This window comes from Diabrotica undecimpunctata, chromosome 3 (genome assembly GCF_040954645.1).
Source record: "Diabrotica undecimpunctata isolate CICGRU chromosome 3, icDiaUnde3, whole genome shotgun sequence".
Classification (NCBI taxonomy): Eukaryota; Metazoa; Arthropoda; class Insecta; order Coleoptera; family Chrysomelidae; genus Diabrotica; species Diabrotica undecimpunctata.
This window is the reverse complement of record NC_092805.1, coordinates 83,109,424-83,134,912: the sequence shown is the minus strand read 5'-3', so window position 1 is coordinate 83,134,912 and position 25,489 is coordinate 83,109,424. Positions and strand designations below refer to the sequence as shown.

The 25,489-nt window shown below is 30.3% G+C and overlaps 1 protein-coding gene and 1 long non-coding RNA gene across 2 annotated transcripts in view; both read right to left on the bottom strand.

Annotated features, from left to right (window-relative positions):
* LOC140436972 (carboxy-terminal domain RNA polymerase II polypeptide A small phosphatase 1-like) overlaps positions 1 to 16,148 on the bottom strand; it is a 55,423-nt gene extending 39,275 nt beyond the window's left edge. Inside the window, exon 1 of the mRNA XM_072526161.1 lies at positions 15,668 to 16,148. Coding sequence (XP_072382262.1) covers positions 15,668 to 15,740 — 73 coding nt within the window. The 5' untranslated portion in view covers positions 15,741 to 16,148. The remainder of the gene's footprint in view (positions 1 to 15,667) is intronic.
* Positions 13,500 to 15,649, bottom strand: LOC140436973 (uncharacterized). Its single transcript, XR_011950337.1, has 2 exons — positions 13,947 to 15,649; positions 13,500 to 13,881 (listed from the first exon to the last, which is right to left on the bottom strand). It is a non-coding gene; the product is annotated as an uncharacterized lncRNA (long non-coding RNA).
* Positions 16,149 to 25,489: the final 9,341 nt, after the last annotated feature.

Genomic DNA, 25,489 nt, shown 5'->3' with positions numbered 1-25,489 from the left:
TAATAAAATTACAAATAAACTAAAATTAAATAAGTACACAGAAATAAACATTAAGTACCTTTTTTGTTTTTGCGAAAAAAAATTCAGTTAAATAAAAGATAGCGAGGTAAAAACTTTATCACAATATATATTTTTAGATTTACTTACAAAGAAATACTTTTGATTCAAATAAATAACTGTATACAAACTGTTGCATTTTTTGGTCATATTAGTCTATCAATGATTTATAGGGCGATAAGAGAATGCGAATAGCGTCTTCAGCCGAAGAACTGCAAGAAATTATCAATAAGTTGGGAACAGTGAGTACAGAATACAGTTTAAAAATAAATATACAAAAAACCACAAGTAATGATCATTGATAGAAACAAAAACAACTAAATAGAGATAAGAAACATGGCAGGATACGAAGTGGTCAGATAATTTGTGTACTTAGGCTCCGTCATCACTAACAGTGTTGGGTGGTGGAAAGATGAGATCCGTCGACCCGTCACAATGGCCATATCGGCAACAGTCAAACTCACAAAAATATGGAAGAACACTCGATATTACAAAAAACACAAAATTACGCCTTGTTCGAGCATTAATATTTCCACTCACGCTTCAGAAACGTGGACCACGAAAAAAGCCAATTCGAAGTGTACAATGGCATTTGAAATGTGGGCCTACCGTAAAATGATGCGCATGTCATGGACCGCACATCGCTAAAATAATTCAATAAAAGCGAAGTTAAATTTAACGCGATGGTTCGGAAGGTTTATGAAGACGGTTAGAAAGCCCAGAACCAACAAATACAGGCAAGAATTTAAAAAAAAATTATAAAGTGAACCTAAATATAAGAAAAGACTTACCAAACTTCGTTTCATTGAGGACCATGGTCTCCTATCAGTTTTGAAGTTTAGTTTTAGTATTCTCAAAAAGTGTAAGATTAACAATTAATATTCAAGTTTAAACAACAATTTGTTATTTTACTAATTCAGCCAGTTAGTTCTTTCACAAAAATATTCTCCAATATGAAATTCAAATTTCAAATTTACTCAACTTCAATACTTAAATACTAACAAAATAGATTTAATACAATCTTTGAATATAATTAAAACTCGAGCCTGATGCAAAATTCATTTTATTTTTAAAAAAGGATACACATTTTATTTTTAAAGGAGGAACATTTTATTTTTAAAAAATCGACCTTACTCATAATATATATTCTCCAAGTAAGGTGATAAAATAATTCTAAACGTTCTCTAAGAATTTGATGCCTTTTTCCACAATAAAATATTTGATGCAATTTTCTTTCTTTTGGGCATTTTTTAGGCCTGCAAAGAGCAAATAGTGCCTGGAGCCTGATCTGAAAAATATCAGTGAATTCCAAGTAATTTGTTATGAATTTAAAGTTAAGATTATGTTTAACTTAAAAAAGAACCTATGACATGAAAGTCAACACATAAATGAAGTGAGATTCATTGTAAATCAGAGAACAAAAGTTCTTGATTGATTTTATGGTCCACATTTTTTAATTACAGTTTGTTATTATTTTTATGTTACAATTAACGCATATATTTTGTCTGACGACAAACCAGAAGATGAAAAAGAACAGTTCTTCGAAGATGTGTAACAAGTCTACAGAAGATGTCCCAGAGATGACCGCACCTAGCCTTGACCAAAGCCTCGCTGAAGCAAAGTAAATACAAGCATTACCGTAAATGCGTGTGGCCACAACGACGCACCGCTCCTTGCTTTGCACATCGCTGGATACCAATGCCTCGCCTACGTAAATTGAGCTTAGTATTTTCTAATCTTCGCACAGCAATTATTCTAAGGATGAATAAAGACAAATTAATTAGTTATGTGTTTATGCATGAACCAATTTGCTCCGCCAGAACACCTGTATTTTCAGCGCCCAAGTATGCCAAATATTTTTGATGACATGCACCTTTTACACTAATTTGTATTACATCATTTTTAATAAAATGGTTATTTAAAACTTTTTTTAACTTACCGTAATATTAAGATAAGTCTTTCTTCAGCTGTTGTGGGTTGAGCATGGCAATTTTTCCAAATAATATTTATTTTTCCTTTAAATTTGTTTAAAATATAATCAAACATATTTGAACTCTTTCTTATGTATTCAAAAAAGTATTGGGAATCTTTTCTAAGGTCTTTATAGGGGTGGTGAAATTCGCAATAGTAAATTAGCTTTTTATTTAGAGGATGCACCGCCATTTTTGATTGTGCTTTGCATAAACAGTATGTCTTAAAATTTGAATTTAAAACAATCGTCCGATGAAGAGAATGACGACGACATGATTAAAGAAAATAAAATAAATGTGCGGTGCATGGTGCTTCAATACGGCCACTAATGTGCAAAGCAAAGGCTAAGCTAGGTGCGGGGTATTGTGCTGTGCGTTGTACTATGCGATGTGCGGTGCGCCGTTGTGGCCGCCACCTCACACTTGAAAAAGGTAAGTGTATGAAAAGTTGAGAGTGTGAACATTTTAAAACTAACAAGATATATTTACTGCACCAGGTATAATGTTCAAACTAGCACTGGAGAAAGTTATACCCACGCCACAAATCAAAATGAGAGGTTCAATATATAAAAAATCAGAACACTCTTGGCTACGTTGATGACACTTTTACCACGGAGATCTTTTCGGACAGGTTCCGGCGCCAATTACATCTTTAACCCTGTTTTAAGTAGCTATTGTCGATACCCACTAGCCCAGGGGGGACCGACGGTTTTATGTGCTCTCTGAAGCACGGTGGACGGTATCATTTTAGGAATGAAAATGTCGTTGTTGGTGCCGTGATTCGAACTCGTGTGCTATGGCTTAGAAGCCCATTATCTTGCTGCTGAGCTACGGCGGTCCACCATATGAAGGTAAGCAGGCAACCACGCATCCAGCGGGGACTCATTATAAAATGCGACGTCATAACAGCAGTTAACGAATTTGTATACTTGGAAATACTTGTAAACACTGGAAATAGCAGTAACATGGAGAACTTGCACTGCCAATAATAGTTAGTATTTTGGGCTCCATTCCCTTTTAAAACCTCAATTATTTCGATAATGATAAATAAGAAACTAAAAAACAATAATTCAAGAATCTTAGCATACCCTGGGAATTTAGGAAGCAGTAAATCACCATGGTGTATGGAGGAGCCAATACAACTTCGAACTATACAAAATATACCAGCCACCAGATATCATCACATACACCAAAATATGACATCTGAGGTGAGCAAGACATGTAATGCAGATAGAGTAAAATGAGCCAGTAAAAAAACACTCCTTGAGAGACCCATTGGGCACAGGAGAAAAGAAATACCTAGAACAAGATTATTATTTGATAACGTGTACAAAGACACGTGGAACATGGGAATATGCGCTTGTCAGAGACTAGGACATACATAAGCTCATAACAATGAATGATAAGCCTATATTTAACTAGTACTAGTTTAAACAAAAAAAAAACACTTTTAAACATTTACTAATTACCAAATACAGATATTGCTCTCCTAACTGCCAATAAGAGAGGCAAATAGTGTTACCCAACAAAAATAAATAATTAAATAAAAGATTAATATTATCAACAGAGAACAAAAAGCTGAATTTAAAACAAAATTGATATATTTAGATGTATTGTGTAAACATCAAGTGCCAATAATACATAATTTAAGGCTATTTTCCAGTGTCACACTTCGTTTTATTGAACTAATTATCACCTCCTTGGCAATATTAATCTTAAACAGAAATTTGGTCTCCATACCTTTGTAAATATTTAGTTACACACCTCACTAATTAATACCTTGCATAAACAAATTATAGAATACCTCACAAGTATTATAATTATATATATATATATATATATATATATATATATATATATATATATATATATATATATATATATATACATATATATACATATATATATATATATATATATATATATATATATATATATATATATATATATCAATCTAGCTAATTGGTATCAACCCATCCAGGAGCAACAATTTTGCACCACACTATTTGCAGGTGGTTTATCTAGTCAGTGTTTAGTATAATTATTATTTATTATTAGCAATAGTACAGTGTAAATACAAATACTAGACAATAAATCACATTTCAGTAATAGAATAGTAGTAAAAATTAACAATAATTTAGTTTCTTTTACACCTCCTTAACACTAAATCCTACTGCTAACCGTTTTTGACACCCAATGATATCTAGGATATTGTGAGTGTGTCATTTCCCATATCATTTACAATTAACTAATGAGGTTTTTATCAATTATTTAACAAAAAATAATAAAAACAATATAAATTAAACATACAATTTTTCTAATAAAATTAAACTAAAAGTAATTTTTTTGTTTTAAATAATTCCCTATTTTATGTTGTCTCTAATCCATTTAAAGATTTCTTTTTTTACTTTATGGTAAGGTTTTGCCCTAATATTCTGTGGTAACTTATTAAATAATTTTGGTCCTACAGTATATATATATATATGGTTCTGACATAGTGTATGTTTAGGACTGCTCACTTTTACGTTATTTAGGGTTACATTTCTTGTATTTATACTGTGTTCTATGTTTACTTTATAATATGTATTTTTTAACATAAATCTAATTACACACTTATTATACAGTTGATCAATATTTAATATTTCACTTTCTCTATATAATAAGTTAGTTGCATACCTTCTATTTTTGAACAGCATAATTTTTATGACCCATTTTTGTGCTATTCTGAGTTTTGAAAGAATTGTTGTACCCGCATTTCCCCAAACTACTATGCCATAACCAATTACCGATTCTATAAATGCATAATATACCTGCTTAATTACTTTAAAATTTAGTATGTTTCTTAGTTCGTAGAATTTAAAAATAAGCTTTCTAACTTTATTAGTTACATAATTTATATGTTCTTTCCATTGAAAAGTTTCATCAATGTATATTCCCAAGTACTTTAAAAATGGTGTCCTTTCAACTACTTTATTACAACTATCATTATTATCTAATTTACAGCCCACTTTATGTAATTTAATGTTTTGAAAATCTGGCAATGAACAAGTAGACATCGAGAAAGTGATAATCTTAGTTTTATCAACATTTAGTGAGAGTAAGCTATCTTCTAACCACTCATTAATTTTTTGAAAAGCCAATTCAGCATTTCTTTTTACCGCGTCCCAATCATCTCCACTAATTACAGCCACAGAATCATCTGCATAACAAAAGATGTCATCTTTATCTAGCAATGACATAATTTCATTTATATATACATTGAATAACAGAGCTGACAATACAGTACCCTGTGGCACCCCTACCTCTAGTTCCAGTCTTTCACTTTCAGAGACAGAAAGAGACACTTTGTTTCCTGCCTGTTAAATAAGATTTTACTAAATTATTAGGAATACCTCTTATGCCTATCATATCTAAACGCTTTAAAAGAATTGGGTGTGCTACAGTGTCAAATGCTTTGCGAAGATCCATGAATATACCTATTACTTTCTTACCTTCATCAAGTTTTTTTTGTATTTTTTCTGTAACTTTACAAAGTGCATTTTCGGTGCTACAGCCTTCCCTGAACGCAAACTGATTTGAGTGTAGAATTTTATTTTTTTCTAGATATTTTAGTAGTTTTGTTTTAAAGCATTTTTCAATTATTTTACTTACAGTACTAGTTAACGCAATCGGTCTATAGTTGTTTGTAGACTTTCTGTCACCTTGCTTATATAATGGCAGTACTATTGTCGTTTTTAAAATTTCTGGAAAGACTCCAGTACCAAATACTATATTAATAATATGCTGAAGTGGCTTTATTAACTTTTCTTTTTTTATTAATTAAATTTGAACAAATGTTATCTTCACCTCCCTTCACCCCATTTTTTAGGCTTTGTATCACTCTCAATATTTCTTTTTCATTGCATGGAGTTAATAAGAATGAATTTAACACCCTTTTTTTACCCCCGCTATCTCTCCTGTCAGGACACTGCATGATTTTATCAGCTAATGTTTTTCCTATACTAGTAAAATATGTATTAAATTCATTTGCAACATCTTTTTTATCATTTAGCTCTACATTATCACTATTTACAATTGTTCTAATTTCTGTCTTACATACTTCATCATTAGTAGCTTGTTTTATTACCTTCCATAGTTTTTTGGGATCATTTGCATTATTTTGTACTAGCTTTTTATAGTAAAAGTATTTTGCATTTTGTATTAGTTTAGATAGAGTTTTTCTATACATTCTATATTTATTTATAAGAAATAAATTATTATTATTTAAAGTACACTCTTTTTTTAACCTATCCCTTTTTCTTATTGAAACTATTAGTCCCCCGTAACCCATGGTTTCAATCTTTCTTTTTTACAACCTACATTAATAGTTTTTGTTGACCTTACAATCATATTTTTAGTTTTATCAAGAAAAAGCTTTGTACTTACATTCACATCATGTGTTCCGAGAACATCATCCCATTCCTCTGCTTCCAAAAATCCATCAAGTTTCTCATAATTAATTAGATTGTAAGATTTTTTGTTATTTTTAGAATTAACATGACCTGGAATTGGTATATTAAGCAGAATGGGATCATGATCCGTAAGATTATGTTCTAATATCACAGCATGCATTTTTTGAAAGATTTCATTATTACACCTTAGAAAATAATGATCCAAACATGTCTTAGAGTCTCCTATTTTTCTAGTTGCTTTATTTATCACACTAGAGAAACCAAACCCTTGCATTGTTGTTAAATAGTTATTTGTAGTATCTTCTTCTGTTGTAAGTAAGTTAATGTTCATGTCACCCACCATCACATACATTTTATTTTGTTCAAAAGTTGTTTTTAACATAATTCTATTTAGGTTCTTTATAAACTCTTCTTTCTCTGTTGAAAAACATCTATAAGTTGCAAAAATCACTAGGTTTTTGTTATTCTTTTCTATTGTGGTTTTTAACATTTTAAGGTTGTTTTCTTTAATTATTTGACAATCTACAATATACTCCTGCTTAACATAAACAACACACCCATCGCATCTATTTAGTGTGCTATCATTGAAATATATATTGTATCCTGGAATATTAAAATCTGTTAAATTATACAATTTATGGGACTCAGACATCACTATCACATCAAAGTTTTTCTCTGTAGATTCTAAAAAAACCAAAAACTGATTGAAGTTTTGGTATATGCTTCTTATATTAATATGTATTACGTTAATATCTTGTAAATAATTGTCAAAAAAGTTTATCTCATTTAGATTATCACATTCGTAAGTTTCACTTGCCTTATAGTCATCAAAAATATTATTAATATGAAAACCTAAATATTAAATATTTAGGGAGGCATTTATTTAGGTATGTGATATGATTAATTAAATGTTAAATATTTATAAAAAAATTTCCAATAGTTTAAGTAAGGCATATTTTGTTTGAGACAGGAGTGTGGCCTTTTGGCTTAATAGGAATTAAGCCACCATTGAAACTAGAATAAAGTTTGAATATTCTCATTAGAAACAGGGATCCTGTCTATTTCTATCCAATGCTTTTTTGACCTTCCTCACCTACTACTTCCAGAAACTATTCTCTGACGAATAACAAATATTCGGGTGAATACAATGAAACTGCATAACAAACAACACATAACGTGATGCTGCCATAGTGTATCAATTACAATTTCAATACTTGTATCATAATGGGCATCATTATGATACAGATTTTATTCCAAGAATAATTTTTTTACAAAGGGTCTATAGCTTTATGGTCTTAATTTTTTTGACTTAAGTTTTCTTTCTTTGGATAGTTTTACTATATGCCAAAAATCAACAAGTCACAAAACAGGGAAATAGCATGTGAATATAAAAAGAGAAGGGACTTTGGATTAGAAAGCAAAAAATGTATTAGATACTATTATTGCAGCACACTCTGATAACTCTAAGCACCTCAAGCTTCAATTCTTCTAAACCAGTATGTACTTATAATAACCTACTAAGATGTTAAAGGAAATAAATATAAGACTAATCCAGAAATTTGGACATAATATACATTATGGATTCTTCTTGGTACTTAGGTGAGAAATGTAACCAACTAAAGTTATGGACTGCAATCCCAAAACTTTATGAATTACAAAAATAAAGGTAGGTTAAACCTAAGATCACAATGATTGGGTGTGATATTTATTACTTAGTGCTTTGTTTGCAAAAGGCAACATTTACAGTGTATTTTCTGGACAAACTTGGATATCCATAATTTGGATATATTTCTGTAACACTTAACAAGCAGATGGCATACATGTGAGCCACATAGTGCTTCTTCTAAGATGCAGACAGCTCACATATTTGCCATTGGATATATGCATTTCTAAGACGAAAAGTTTCAGTTCAGAGTATGTCCTAGCTCATACATCTTCACATGATGTGTTAACTAAGGAAGAAGTCATGGAAAAAAGAAAAGAATAACAAAAATACTTTTAATAACATGTTCCATAAAAAGGAAAAATGAAAGGAGAAATGAAAACACAAAGCAAGAACAGAAATGGCAAAGAAAGTAAGACAACACAAATTTATAAATTATACATTAAACATAATATAGCTTTATAAACATATCTAAATACAAATATGCAATGAGGAATGAAACCAAGTTTAGTTTATTTTAATTTCGAAAATAATAAAAAAGAAAGAATTAAAGCCAATACAAAGGTTCAATGAGAGATTTTTTGTCTGAAAAAAAATATATTAGCAATCTCAAATAAAAAGGTACCTACCTTCAATAACTATTTGTAATAGGTCATGAGTATCACAAAGATAGAAGATTAAAAATGAAGGTAGAGAAAAAACTAAAATGAGATCCAAGGTAATAATATATCGTCGCCGTGGATGTGAAGAGAGCTAACCAACAAAAGTCAGTTTCGAGATAATGAGCATTTTAGATTACCATGTCCAGGAAAAAATACATTTTAGCTTATAAGTTTCCTGTTCATTGAACTATTCCTAAAATTTTTTTAGGATTTATCAAACAAAGTGTTACCTACTTTGCACTAAACCAAACACTGATAAAACATTGATTTATATGATGGTAGAAGGGTTTCGTTCACTTAGCTCCATTCACCACTAGATAACTTTTCACGAGTCATACTGTTTTTTGTTGTGTGAAAAGATGTAATTCTACGAAATTAATTAATACAAGGTGATATTATGCTTAAAATGTTTAATTTTGGATACAAAAATAACACAAAAGTATGAGAAATTCAATTTAGGTTTTAGTCTTTAACATTGAATATTATACAGAAATCCTATTATTTTATCGCTACTCGGATTCCGAATCGTCTGTAGCAATTCTCTCTATTGGTTTTAAAAGTCGGAGGTAGTAATCATGGTAAGTGGTTGGGATAGTACCTGACCTACAAAGATCTTGTAGATCTTTTAGTTTCTTAGGCTCTATTCCTAGACCAGAAGGATAACGTTTCAGAACCTCACTGAAAACATTGTTGTCAACTCGAGTGTTTCTACGAATGCACAATTGTTTGAAGTCTAAATGACTAAGTTGTGTTTTATAGAAGATTATATCAAGGTGTTCTTTTCTATATTGTAGCCATTTGATATTTAGCCACTTCATAACATCGCCATCAACTGTCTTCGTTTTGTTAATAATTAATTTTTCGCTGTAAGTTTTAAAATCTAAAAAATGACTGTAATCTAATTCCTTAACGACTTATAGAGGGTGATTTACTTTGGCTGTTCTTGCCACTGTGTAGCACCCGTCAGGCACATATATATTTATTTTTCGTCCCCTACTTTCAATCCCATAATGAATGCTGTCGCATTTAATTTCGGAATGTCCGGATTCCATGAACTTTTGATTAATAATGTGTAAATTATCAAAAGAAGACAAAGCTTTTATAAACATTGCAGATAAAATAGAATTTCTATTTTGACCTGTTGCAGTATCAGAATAAAATGTTATACTTGGTTGGCTATTCCCAGTCCGAACTGTCTAGTGAATTTAGTAATTATTTTTTTGTGAAGTTAGTTACTTTTTGACAGACTAAAATTACTATACATCCAAGCACACATACTCATAGCCAATATTAATAGTAAACAAACTAAATAGTAAATAAAATAAAACTTTGCGAATTACCGACAATAAATATTTATTTATCTGCACCATATAATAAATATTTATGTTAAATTATAACAACTAAAATATATTTTTTAAATATATACTACCCAAAATTTGATGTGTTTAGTATACACTTCCACTATTTAGAATAATTCTTCTTTTTTTAAACAAAGTAGTATGCAATAGTAAAATACTTTAGCTATTAATACTGAGAAGTAGGAATTGTTGTGTTGTAGATTTCCGACAATGAATCTGTCAAAATATGCCCGAGCTAAGCGAATGGAGTTTACTTCACTCACTTCAGATGGTAGCTCAGAAAGCATGTTTCATAAGCATGTAGCTACTTCTGATGATCCTTTTTTACCAATGAATTCATGCCACATGTAGTTAATAGCAACAGTAGTTTTGAGATTATACACAGTAAAATTGTAGGTTTTTAGTTTCTGTTTATAATATAATTGCCCCACTTCTAATTGGGGAGTCAGTAAATGCTTTTCCATATCCATAGTGAAGGTGCTGAAAGTATTATCAATTTTAGCACGATCTTTGGCAATTTTCTTATGCTCTCTAGCCTCCTTCTTTCGAAGTTGATGTAGATTGTGTGCATCTTCATGTTTTTCTTTTTCGTCTTCGGTTTTATTTGCGAATTGCGTGCAAAAGCTACATTGGTCTTTTTTTGGTTTGTGGAAACCATAGTTAAATTCAGTGCTGAATATATGTTTATAATAATAAAACGACACTGAATCTTCCTGATACTCTTCGCAGTATTTTAAATAATCCTGGTAAAGTCGTTTTTCAGACAAACCAGAAGGTAAGTATTTCCTCTTGGTTGAACTTTGACAATAGTGAGAATCAATCACCGGTAGTGATTTGATGTGATTACGTACTACCTCCTTTTGATTATCTGGGATTTTGTTAGGGGGAACTTTTCGACCTCTCTTGTCCTCCTCTATGATACCTGACGACTTTGAATTTTTTAATGCTGTTTCAACTTTTTTTCCAGATATATCAAATGTACCCAGAAAAAACTTTTTACATACTTGGATGTTCTCGTCGTCCTACTTTAAATTATTTGATTTATATCGCTGATTAGGTATTTTTTTCGTAATTCTACTGCTGATAAAGCTCCATCTTCCTCTTTCATCTTGAATGGAGTGAAAATCATCAAATAATTTTTGCCTCTTCTCCTGCAGCTACTTGTCTTAAACCTAAGCTCAATTCCATAAACATTGTATATAAATTATCTTACGATTATAACTACTCCTACTACTATAAAATAAATTTAATACTTGTTACAATATTGAGTACCGTGAGACTTTGCTGTAACAGCAAACCCCAGTTAACGATAAGGTGACTAATCGACTGTATAATAATAATGTATCTGTCTGTTGTTATTTGCAGACTAAGCTCAAGCGTCTGATAGCTCTGTTCACCACTGAAAATATGTTCAGTACCCGGTGGTGGTAAGTGGCATAGATCACTTCACTCCAAAAAATAAGGATTGTGAATTCACTTAGGCCCATATTTATAGTCGGTACTCAAGTATCGGTCGATGCTTGAGGTCGACCTTGAGTCGTTTTTGTGTTTTATAAACGGATCTCGGGCACGAAATCGAGCTTGAGTACACAAAAATGACAGCTCGTGCTCAAGCATCGGATCGACCTGCCTTGAGCACGGGTTCCTAACCTAACTTGTTTGTTTATATTTATATTTTTTTCCAATTCGCTTCAATACAATATATTTTTTTTTGTTTTTTGAGATTATGGATATTTTTGTTCAACATCCAGGATTAAGTCATGGCAGCTTAATATTTGATCAAAGTTGATTAAGAGTTAGAAAGGAAAGAGGACAAATTCCAGAATTATTAATAGGTGAATTATTATGAATAGTGAATATACATGCAGCACAGGCACTATCTACTTACTCCAGCATTAAAGCAAGGTATTTATTGATAATGGGCTAAACAAAAAATAGGTTATTTGATAGATATATCTTTTTAGGTAATGATCAACAAAATAGTGCACATGTAATATACGCACATGTGCACATGTAATATAAAAGTGCACATGTAAGAAATGTTGCCAAAAGGCTATTTAGAACCTGGAAAATATGGTTTCCCTGTCTGCAATGAAGCCTACAAATCAAATTAAATACATATCTTGCAATAATAAGTGCTACAGCAGTACTCTGCAATATGTGTTTACAGGAAAATAATTATAAATAGTGATGATGATTTTCTAGAAAATACTGATGTGCCAGAAAATAGAAATGTTAATGATGTGGAACAAGGTTTAAATTTTAGAAGACATTTTATTCAACAATGTTATGCATGAGAATGTGAATATATTATTGAATACCTATGTTAAATATATTCTTTTTTATTTTATATGTTGAAATGTATTTTTTATATTTTAATTTAAAATAAATGAGGGTTATACTATACTCAGACAACTTAAGCAAGTATATCTTTATTGAGTTCGAGTTGTCTCTCTCCTTTTAAATAAGTATTTATTCCTTTCACAAAACCTTTCCTTATCAAATATAAAATTAATTACACGTTTAAAATATTAGTATTCTTTATTTAAAAATATATTTATAAACCTTCACGATAAGTAAATTTGAAAGTAACAATTTATAAAACTAAAAAATGGAATAATATCAGGTTTGTTAAATATAAAATAATATAATAATCGCTTTACAACCACCATAGTATACATTAAAAACAAAATCACAAAAAAAAAATAACCAAAACTAGTATTTACATTTAGAATTTTTAACAGTTTTCAATATAATACATTAAGTACAAAATACTACATACATACTAGTACTAGTATTTACATTTAGAATTTTTAACAGTTTTCAATATAATACATTAAGTACAAAATAAGAATAGTTATTATATAAATGATTGTTTTAAAAATCCATAACTATAGATTACTATTAAACTTTGGAATAATTCAAACCTTTTTTTGGCGAATGTTTTTTATTTGCAATTATAATAGCTACTACTCCATTAGTAGTAGTATTTGTTATTACTGTTACATATTGCCATAAGTATATTTAAGATTACTTACCATTTGAAGCACATTGACATATTCTATAGGAACAACAGGTGTCATATTACAAGTATTACTTGAAATTCTTATTATATGTACAGATAAGATTTCTCAAAATTATCATACATAACAACTCTTTATTTTGAACTGGAGAAGCAATGGATGGAGTCAGATAATTCTGATGTTACAGTAATTAAACTTATATGTCCTCCTATCTGGTGGGCCTCCTTTTGTTCTACAATTATCTAAGTATGAAAATATAGTAAATTTACCTCTTCCAAATACTTCTGTGTTGTCCCAAGGACAGACGATGCTTACATATATGTCGGGAACAGCAACTTTCACAAACTCCATACCTACATCAGGCTTTGGCTTTTTTAAAGGGCCATCACCTGTAGCCAGCATGCTGTTGTTTCTCTGAATTTTCTACTATAAAAATTTTGCTTGAATAAATAAAAGTATTTTACCTCTGTTTCAATTTGTTTTACAATTTTCGTAGCTGTTCTGAAGTCCTTAATATATCTACCTCAGGCTGGCAGTTATATAATACGCTGTATTGTACTCCCAACCCTTCTTTTTTCATTAAGGAAGCATCGTTTGTCCTTTTATTTTCTACAGTATTATTTTCCTTTACCAGCTGGATTAAAAACACCTTTCCTTTTGTTGAATACACTGCATATTTAGTACAATGTCCGCTCATCTAAAAATCGACATAATTGAAATTTATTCCCTCGAATGCATATTTTTTTATAATATATTACATACCTTAAAATGATTTATTAAAAATTAATTTTTTTAATACACAACATGCCTCTTCTTCAATAAAGCTAAATTTGGCGCTAAAAATATTTAAATAAAGTTTGGTGACAATGATAATAATTGACAGAATCTTCTTTTTATTGGATGCCATCTATCAAATTTACTTAAAATCCCTAATTTTCGTGCTTGAGATCAATCTTGTACGAGAATACCCGAAGTATCGTTTATAGAACACAACAAATACTTGAGCATGACTTTGACGTAAGTTCGACTTGGCGGAGCACATGCTCAAGCACGAGCTTGAGTACCGACTATAAATACTGGGCTTAGCGTCCTTTCACACTTTAGAATATAAACCATTTGAAACAACATATTCACTTAGATCTCTTCACTACAATATGAAATCTTTCTTTCTGATTGCAATGCTGCAGTTAGCTCATTTTTAAGAAAATGTGGGTTAGCTCTCTTCACATCCACGACGACGTTATTATAAATCCAACAGAAATGTTTTGTTATTACAAGGCTCGTAACCTGAAGTTAAAACAAGAAAGGTTTTATTTTCAATATTTAAGAGTTATTATTCACATACAGAGCACTACATAACAGGGAAACATTTTTTTAAGACTACTGCACATTCATATGTGTGAAAATCGAATAACATACTTTTTGATACTATAGAAATATTTATCATGAAATACAAAAACAAAATGTTTTTATTATGTTTTAACAATCTATGGCAGCTCTGAAATCAATCATGTTTCTGTAAATTATAATAATGAAACTAATTTTATATTCTGTTATAACACTCAAAAATAATTTTAAAGATAAACTTAATATTAACAAAAACCATCTGTTGTTATTTTGTAAGGAATTATTTTTATCACTTTTTTACTAAAATCAGATATTAGAGCTTCTAAAAATAGATTTGTATTCATTTCTTGTGTTCACAATTCCTTCAACAGTATCAAATAAAAAATTCTGGCATAACTTATGAGATAATAGAACTTCCTATTCCAGATAATAAAATTCTGTCATAACAACTAATAGTTTTATTTGTTATTTGGGATTGGGAGAAATAATTTTAGATAAATTATTCACTGTTTTTATGGAATCACATGTCCATGACGTCAGTAACCCTATGTCAGTAATACCAACCTATTTTTGGAAATCAACATTTATTTTTGGAATTTAATAATTTCATACTTAGCCAAAAAAATTATTTTTGGGTGACCCTGTAAATGATGTATTGGATATAAAATACCTACACTTATTAAATATTTGGATAAGGATTTAAACACTAAGTTCAAGAGTATTTCGGTTGTTATTTAGCATTATATTGTACTATCAAATGTGAAAGTAAAAATGTAGTAGAGTTTCTTCCTTTTAAAGAGGTCACTCTATGGAAAAGGAATGTGAACAATTTACATATTAAAATGAACACCAATCCCATTTTTCCTAGACTAAACAATCAAACTACGAAAATAGAAAACGATATTCTCAACATTATATATTGTCAACAATGTGATTGTCCAGCTTGAATAATAGCTTGTAACAGACCTTGGATTAAAAATCTGAATCTCGTTTTCAAGTGTTTACCTCACCTCTGTTTACACCTTACACGCCTACTGATTCTAGAATTATTCTTCAATCGCTTAAGACATTCTTTTTATATAAAGAAATATGTAGATACAAATATAAACTACTTTCAATTCGGGATAAATGTTTACCTTTTTCAGTAGCATAATTATTCAGATGTTCCTCGTCTCTTGACACCTGGGTGATGATGGAGGATGCTTCCATTTAAACATTTGCTTGTCACCACCAGTTTTCTTATTTACCAGCACATTTACCACATTTTCTCTATTATTTCCGCACTAATTCGATGTGCAATAACGGCTCTTTTACTATTTTTTTCTGATACTTCGCACAACTAAACTCAACAACAATCAACATACCCATAAACTGTTTTACCAATAACTGTCAAAGTTTAGAAGCGGGAGATTTAAAATTGGAGAGGCCATTTAAATTTACAAATAGATACTGAAACGGAAACAGTACATTTAACATGAACGTCAAATCACTTCAAGATAATAAAAAGTTCTTCTGGAACTGTAAAAAATATCAAATGGTTTTATGTACATCACCACACAAACCGATTAAAGTATGAACAAAAACTGATTTAAAAACTTATTAAAAAAACGCTGGAATAGGCCAAGGTATTTACCAATATACGTCAAAGAGTTTAGATTGCTACGTGACGTTTTCCTTCTTCTCAAAGATTTTATTATTGATATTTGTATTCAGCCACCACTTGTGTATATAGAGTTGCGTAATTTCGGTTAGACAAGTATTCTTTAATTGTCCATTATTTTAAAAATGAGTCTAAATTTTTTGATAGTACTAAAAAATACTTATCAATTGATTAAAGTGTACCAAATATACTGAAGATAAAAATATATAATATTTATCTAGAGTAATTTTGATATAAACATAGAACATAGGCAACAAAACATAGTCATAGATTTATAAATTTAAATAAATTCTGCGGTGTTGCCAATTTTTCATTTTGCCCTGAAATAAAGCTAAAGTTTTTAATTTCCAAAGTAAAAGGGAAAAATCAAAGTGGTTGGCTAAAATACCATAGTTTAAAAGAAACTTACATAAAAGTAACACTTCTTGTGTATGATGGTGTATTTTATTAAACTATTTAAAATTAATCCAAAAGATTACAAATCTTCAAAACGTTTTCGGTCCAGTCCTGGACCATCATCCAGTGCTGTATAAAGGAGCGCCAAATTTTGAGGGGCGCCAATATAAAAATAATAAGTTGAAATAAATAAAAAGTTGGAAATTTGTACGGGAGTGGATCGGTGAAATCATTACATATGTAAGATAATGAGTACGAGAGAGACAGAAGAATATATTTTCTCTCTCTTATTCTCTCGAGAATAAAAATGTTCCTTTTGTGTATATATTTAATATTATATATGTATATATATATATATATATATATATATATATATATATATATATATATATATATATATATATATATATATATATATATATATATATATATATATATATATATATATATATATATATATATATATATATATATATATATATCTGGACCTCAGAGCCAAACGGTATTAAGTCCTGTATTTTAAATTTTACAGGAGAACAATTCGAAGATTTTGAAAAATGGTATTTTTCGAACAAATTCCTATTGTAAATAGGAGTACACGGATTATTATTTTCCCAGTTATGTTTTTTAAAGATAAACAAAGCTGATAATAACTAACCTCTTCCTTTAATTTATTTTAATAATTTTAAATTAATATTGGGACTTAATACTCTTTGGTTCTAACAATGGACTTAATATCTTGTGACTTAATACCATATTTGGTGACTTAATACTGTTTGGCTCATACTAATCTGTAGATACGATGGACTAGATACTATTATTAATTAAGAAACTCACAGTAGAACAATGCAAAGTACAAACAGCATTATATCAATTCCAATTAAATAATAAAACGCAAAAAGACACCAAAAATATTTATTTTTTAAAATAAATGAAATCAGACCTAAATGTTACAAAGGAATAATTATAACTAACTTAAAACAGAAAATTCATAATAAATATCATTGTATTTTTTAGTCGTCCTCCTTGAGGTTACCATGTGGAAGATTTTTAAAGTATTCATGGAATCTTTTAGGTACCCATTGTAATAAGTTCTGCAAGTCGTTATATTTTTTAGTTGAAATAGGCTTAAGTGCGTCTCTTATTGGTTTCAAAATTAAATTGGCATGGAGAACAACTTCCTTAGAATGATCATTACATTTTCCTTTGCGTGGTAGTCTTTTGGCTGCTCTTTTGAAATCAACTTGTTCAAAATTCTCTTGATTAAAATTTGTTTTAAAATGCAAAACTCCAGGTGTTTCTGCTAAAAACTTCATATGAACAACTTTAGATATTAAAAAGTTTTGATTAGTTATCGTTTTTTTGTTATTTTGAAAATAAGATCTGGATTCTTCAGATAACTGGGTAAAGTTCTTAAAGTTCATGGTTTCCATTTCCGCTATCTCCAATTTATTGTCACAAAGTCTGAAAAGCTGTTGCCAATCCCACGGAGTTATTAACGAAAATTGACTGGAAGCCTTCTTCTGTCTTTCTATTTGTGCATGAATTGTATCCACCTCCATGTGAGTATGTCCTCTTAAAAGGTACTTATGTTCAATGCATTTTATTGACGGTTTCAGCTTAAGAATCGAAAGATAGCACATAATCATCTGAATATTTCTATTTTGTGATGGACAGTTGTCACTCCAGATAACAATCCTTTCTACTGATTCTTTTACATTTAAATTAATGTATTTCAGAAGGCATGAAGCCATTTCATTTCCACCACGTCCGGCTATAGATTCATCCCAGGCGAAACAATATCCTAATTTCTCTATTGCATCATATACAGTATAATTGAAAGTCCATAGCTTTAGAGAATAGAAGCTCTGAGCATTCGTTAGTAGAGGAGTGGGTAAACATTTTTGTAAATCCACCGAAAGTATTTTGGTGTTCGCTTCGGTTTTAAAAGTCTCTTTATCCTGTCGCTTTAGTTTGTACCGATGATCTGCATCAAAAAGATGAGAGTCATAGTTAGTTTGTAATTCAAGGCGTTCTTCCAAGGATACAGAATCTTTGAGTTTGATAACATACCCATCATTTCCTGGCTCTTTGAAGGCTAAATTAAATTCAGAATTGAAAATTTTATTATATAACCACTGCTTGGGAATATGTTCTTTAGGAATTTGACGTTCTACATTATCCTCATAGAAGCACCGATACATTATAGAAATATTGAGATGGCTCCCTAAATACATCCTCTGGGATTTATTCCTGGAGTAATGTGATTCTATACACGGGAACTTCTCTATGTGCTCCCTGATAATGTTTCTTATGTTCGCGGATATTTTATTACAGGGTTCATGTTTACCCCTTTGATCAGGTATTACAATTCCCCCAAGTTGTCTTTTCGTTAATGCATTACGTACAGTAGTTTGTGAAATATTTAAGGTGTTAAGAAAATAAGTACGACACACACTTAGCCTCTTACCATTTACACTAAAAAAATACTTCAACGACGTTATTCTTTTTCCAGCACGAGATCCCGTTCTAGCACGTACACGCTCAACTGGAACTTCTTCGATACAGCTAGCTATAAATTGTCTTTTTTGGTCAAGTTCGATGGTACCATTCCAAAATTGTGAGTGAATTAGAGCACGACTCTCAACTGATATATTCTGTTTGCACTGCTTTCTACATTTATCACGACAAGGTGGTCTCATTTCATTTTTTCCAATAAGCTTATTGGTGGCTGACAGATATTCTTCACCAGCAGCTTTCTTCTGCTTTCTAATGTTTTTCTTCCAATTGGTAGTATTTCTTTTTCTTTTCTTTCCTTTATTGTCTCGTATTTCTGCTTCTTCCTCTTGTTCTTGTAGTTCATTTGTATCACTGCTTTCATTAGGTAGATAAGATGGATCCTCAGCTTCAGTATAGACTTTATGTAACACACTTGCACCTACTTCAGCTGCTCTATAATAAGGTCTGTCGTCATCATGTTGAACAATAATTTTTGAAGTTGTTTCGAATTCGTTATTTTTATCCTTTTCACTGCTTTGAACAAAATGTTCTAGTGAATTTTCTGGTAGTTCACACCCGTCTATATTTTCTCTCAGAATTTCTTCGCTATTGGAAGAAGGCACATTATTTTTACTAAAAAATATAGTATTGTACACATCATCATTCAAAGCAATAATATCCTCTGTAGCATTGTCACATCCAGTTGCAAGAACTTTCAAATTTTCATGAGGGATGTCCTTCACGCTATTGCAAATGTGAGGTTATAACAGGTTTTTCAGATATTTCGTTGCACTGGGCTTGTGCTAGTGTAATTTGTAATATTTTTTGGCCCCTCGATGTCATCATATTGTCCATATACACTTATTAAATATTAAAACAGCGCCTTTATCACGTTTTTTCTGTTAACTGAAGGAACAAAATAATGTGACTTAATATTATGACAACTGATGTGCACTAAAACAACACAGTATTAACTCCAGTTAACCATAGATAAAATTACACCTAGATTGGTAACAGGGATAGCCAAGGTCAAATCATGTTCGGATTAGGCGCCCATTCGTTTGGTGGCGCTGCTAGTCTCGTTCCTGCGCGGAGGGAGTGTGCTGTGATCAAGTCAAAGTTGAGTTTAGACAAATACGGCGCCATATTTGTATTTGTTTTATTTCTTATAATTTATTTTATAATTTAAATTTTTTTATATAAATAGTGCAAAATCGTACAATTTTCGACTATTTTTTATTATGGAATCGAACACATTACATGGAATAACAATGTAGAGACGAAGAACTGAACAAAAAAAGATGTGTTCCAGATTGCATGGATACTACTGGCAAGCGATACCGTTTTTTAAGTCCAGGACATTATATGGATATGTTTGATAAATGGGTGAATGCTGTTAAGAGCCCTAATTAGAGAATGCTGCAAAAGAAACTATTTATAACAAATTTCGTGTATGCGCTAGTCATTTTAAAGAGGAAGATATAGTCAATGTTGGAAATAGCGGTATTACGAGACCAGCCGTTCCGAGTTTGTTTTTACCAGGACCAGGTAAGAACTATTATACCACTGACCTATATTTTTATTCACATTATATCTGACCTTTTACAAATTAGTTTATAAATTTAACCTAAAATTATATATTATAAAACCAGTCTTACTTAGCTTAGTATTTGAATTATTTGTAGGTAGTGGTTCAACAACTATCTTAAAAAGCATCACCTTAGAGAGGGTTCGGCATAAATTTCTACAGGTGTGCGCCTTTCAAAGTTGGATTAGATTAGCAGACCATGACTACACTATCATGGAGAGGTATATGAGCTTGCCTGCTTTAAGTGTGAGGAGGGATCTGTCCCTCTCTTGTGAGTGAGATTGGTCTTAGAGTACCATATTACCATGGTTTGCCTCATCTATGTACTTTTAATGTTCCATTTTGTAGAACAACCTATGGTGCTAATAGCCCACTGAATAGATACTTATCTTTGTTAAACAACCTAAATGTAAATATTTAATATGTCCCTCAATAAATATATAAATATTAGTAGAAGAGTTACTGGTACCATAGAGTTTGGAAACTTAACTGTGTAAAATACTTCATGTTTTTATTGTAACTAGGTAATACTTTACATATTTTTTTATTTTTGTTATGTTATTTTTCCACCTTTATTGTGCTGGATTTTAGAATCATAGAACTAACTGTTGGGTTTATAGGTTTTAAAATGTAATTACATGTTTAATTTTATATATATATATATATATATATATATATATATATATATATATATATATGTGTGTGTGTGTGTGTGTGTGTGTGTGTGTGTGTGTGTGTGTGTGTGTATGTGTGTACATGCATGTGTTTGTGTACATAATATATTTTTATTTCACATTATTTAATTTTATTATCGTAAAATACTGTGTACTTAACCACTATTTTGTATATTGTAAGTTGTAACATTTAATCGGCTTGTCCCGTATATTAGCCTGCATCCACACAGACAGTGGTAAGGCGTTCAGAGTTATGAATAAATAAATTTGAATGTGTCGACAGGGATCTTTCCTATTCTGTTGATGATAGGGATGGGATGACTGATCTTAAGATGACATACTGGTGAAAAAATCTGTTGATTGTAATTGTGTTTGTCATTTCAGGCATAAAAACATTATTATCCTCTGTTGTTTGGAGTTTATACTGAGCAAATAAAGTTACTATATCAGGTTTTAGCAAAGCTTACATTCTGGGTGAAAACTTTAAGCATACCTTAGAAATAAATTATTTACCTTATCGATTGTTCTTTTTTTTTGTTCGTTTTTTTCTATTTGCTATCATTCGGTTATTCCTCATTCTTGGGTTTTCTTTTTGCAAGAAGCAATACTTTGCTAATCTAATCAAAATCATAATTTTGTTGATAACCAGAATATTTTTCTGGAACTTATATTATGATTGTAAGATAAATTTTCTGTCTCATCTGGTATTTATTTAGTAGTGGAATTCTCTAGTGTGTTATTTGGACCTTCATCATTATCTTGATTCAATAATATAACAATTCAACAGTAAACTTCGTATATAGTGCAGAGCACATGGTAAAGCAGTTTTCCATTAAGTGAATTCTAAATTTTTGGTTTTCTATGCTAGATTCACCAATTTCCATATAACTCATTGTATTTTTCGACTTAACCATTTCCTTCATGATTATATGGTGTTGTTCTACTTGAATATATTCCTTTAGAGTGTAGATAATTAATAAATTCTTGTGAAGTAAAGCTAGTTCTCCTTGTTAGATTTGATATATACCGTCATTCTATATAAACCAAATAGTGATTTAATCTGTAATTGGTTAGAATTGCTTTTCTACCAGATAATGTCTGCATTTTTTTTAATACTTCAACTCATTTGCTTTTTTTTTCAATTGCATAATGTTTTCATTCAGAATCTGTGAGGGTATGTGTGAAAAAAGCAATTGGTTTTCCAGATTGATTGCTTCGCTTATGTAATCGTAGATTAATTTTTTAAAAGCATGTACTTATCTTTATCTTCTAGGGATTTATCTTTAGATTCATTGCTTTCTAAAAAATTCTTGAATGTTATATACTTACCAATGTTTGAATTCTTTGGTGAAAGTTTGACAGTTTGGATCAGCCTCTAGTTTATCTGGTCTAAAGTACTTCCCCATTGTAAATTTATGCGAATAAAATTGTAGTAAAATGTCTTTTGCAGAATTAGACTTTTATTCACATAAAACTTGATAAGAATGACAAAACAATTATTTAAATACTGACCAGTTCTTGTCACAACATTAAGAAAACTAAATTATACTACACGTGGCTTGTATTATTAATATTTCTTGTAACACATATAACATTTCTTTTAACATTTTATAAATAAAGATTTTATTCTATATTTTATTCTTTAATTTTTTTAACCACTTTGGCATTTTAATGTAATGGAAAATAAATATAGTCCCAACATAACAAGAAAACCCAAAAAGTATACGACAAATATTTATTACCGTATAGGATAAGGATTTTTCTTGTTATTTTAGGATTATATCGATTTTCCTTTACTTTAAAATGAGTTCACAGTCTTAGGTAATATTACTAAACTTTTGAATTTAGCGCCATGTATATATAGTTACGCGCCCGATCACTAGGTGATGCGCCAATCATTGTTTTATTCCTTAATACGGAAGTTTCAATGCTAGGTGGTAGTGTGCTATGCAGTTAACTAACCTCACACTGGACTTAATACCTACATATTGGATATCATTTAGGGCCAAACAGTATCGAAAACCTTTAATACTGTTTGGTTCTATTTAATAGAGGACTTAACATATATAATCCACACCTATCTCGAAAACGAAAAGAAATTGGACTTAATACGCATTGCCATTGGATAGGGCGGAAAAAAATACTACAGGAACAATAATAACCTAAAAATAGGAAAAAAGTGGACTTAATACTGTTTGGCTCTGAGGTCCAGATATATATATATAACATAATATTTATTAATATTATTTATGTGATATGTTTTGTATTATTTATTAAATGTTCATAATTATTTTAGTCTTTTGTATTTCTAAATAATAATCTCAATAAATATCACTGTAAGACCGAGAACTGTCAATTTTGAAATACGTTTTGAAATACGTTTGGTTCAAAAAACTGTCAAACTTGAAGCACGGTTTTTTGAAGAAAATCTTAACAATTTGTCGATTTTGTCCATCGAAAGTAGGAGAGAGGTTCTGTCAAACTCATTTGAGGTTGAGGGTTGAGGCTATCTTCGGTTTCCGTGATTGGCTTTTGTGGAGAGATGTTGTATTATAATAGTTCTGTTCCTATCTTTATAAACTTTAATTTAATTTTTAGTTGTATATAAATAATTTTTATTGTTTAAAATCAATTGGAAAAAAAAAGATTTAAAGAGGTTTAATAATGGGGGATAGCACAGGGGGGGTTGGTCCTCCTAGTGTTGAGATGGTAATAAGTAAGAGAGATGATTCAGATATAGAATGTAATATAAATTTAGACAAAACATTTGTAGGAAATAATGATAATTCGGAGACCACTAATCAACATGAGAGTAAAAAAGACAAAAAACAGTATTCTTATCAGTATACCGACACTGGCCCATTTGAGGTCTATATGGAATCAAAAAACAATAACGTCGGAAATTATAGTTTTTTAAAGCTAGCAAAATATAAACATGATAAGAAAATTGAGAATATACAAAAAATTCATAAAAAGGATAAAAACCGAATTAGCGTTATTTTTAAGAAATGGGAATGTGCTAATAAATTTGTTTCAAATATAGAGATTAAAAATGATGGATATGAACTCTTTATTCCTGCTAATAAAGTAACTTGTAGGGGTGTAGTAAATAATGTTGATGCAAGTATTTCTGATGTTAAATTAATTAGTTTTTCGGGTACATCCTCAGTAAATATTAAAATTTTGGAGGTAAGACGTTTTAAAAGAAAATCAAAATATGATTCAGGCAAATACATAAATACAGAGACAGTTGCTTTTACCTTTTCAGGAAAACAAATTCCAAAAGAGGTTTCTATATATAGGATTCCCTTTAGGGTAAAGCCATATATGATTCCGGTGGTTCAATGCTATCATTGTTTTCGTTTTGGCAATACAAAAAATCAATGCAGAGGGGATAAAAAATGTAAAAATTGTGCTGATAAAGCACATGAAGGTGAATGTATGATGAAATGTCTCCATTGTAGTAGTAATTTTCATGTAAGTACTTTTAAAGAGTGTCCTGAATATGTCAGACAACAGAATATTAAAGCTGTTATGTCATTAGATAATCTCTCTTATTTTGAGGCAAGTGAAAGGTATCCATATGTCTCCAATAAAAAGTTATCAAAAGAAAATACATTTAGAGTAAGCCAGGACGAATTTCCACCTCTATCAAATCAGGTTAATATACCTGACAGAATTCCAATTAATGAGCGATGGATAGAAAATATTCGAAGTAACCCAGAACAGTGGTTTAGCAAAAAAACAGAAAATAGCGGGAACAAAAATAAAAGAAAAATTAACGAGTCAAATAAAACTTATGACAGAGAGCTTCACAATCAGAATTTAATATCTCCAAATGGCAGATTTGAAGAGGGAACCTTCTCTGTTAGTTCTAAAATTCCTATCCCTGGATGTTCACGTACAGAACAATTAGAGAGGGAAACGGAAAAAATATTGAATGAAATACTAAAAAAACTGAATTGGAGACATAAGGAAGACCTAATCACCTACTTGAACAAGCTAATTACACATGAAACTTCAACAAATAGAAAATTATTAGATCTAGATGGATCCCAAGAATCCATACATCCTACAATGGAACATAAAAAGTTTAAACAGTAATTATAATAGTTTAAAGATTTTTATACACGATTTTAAC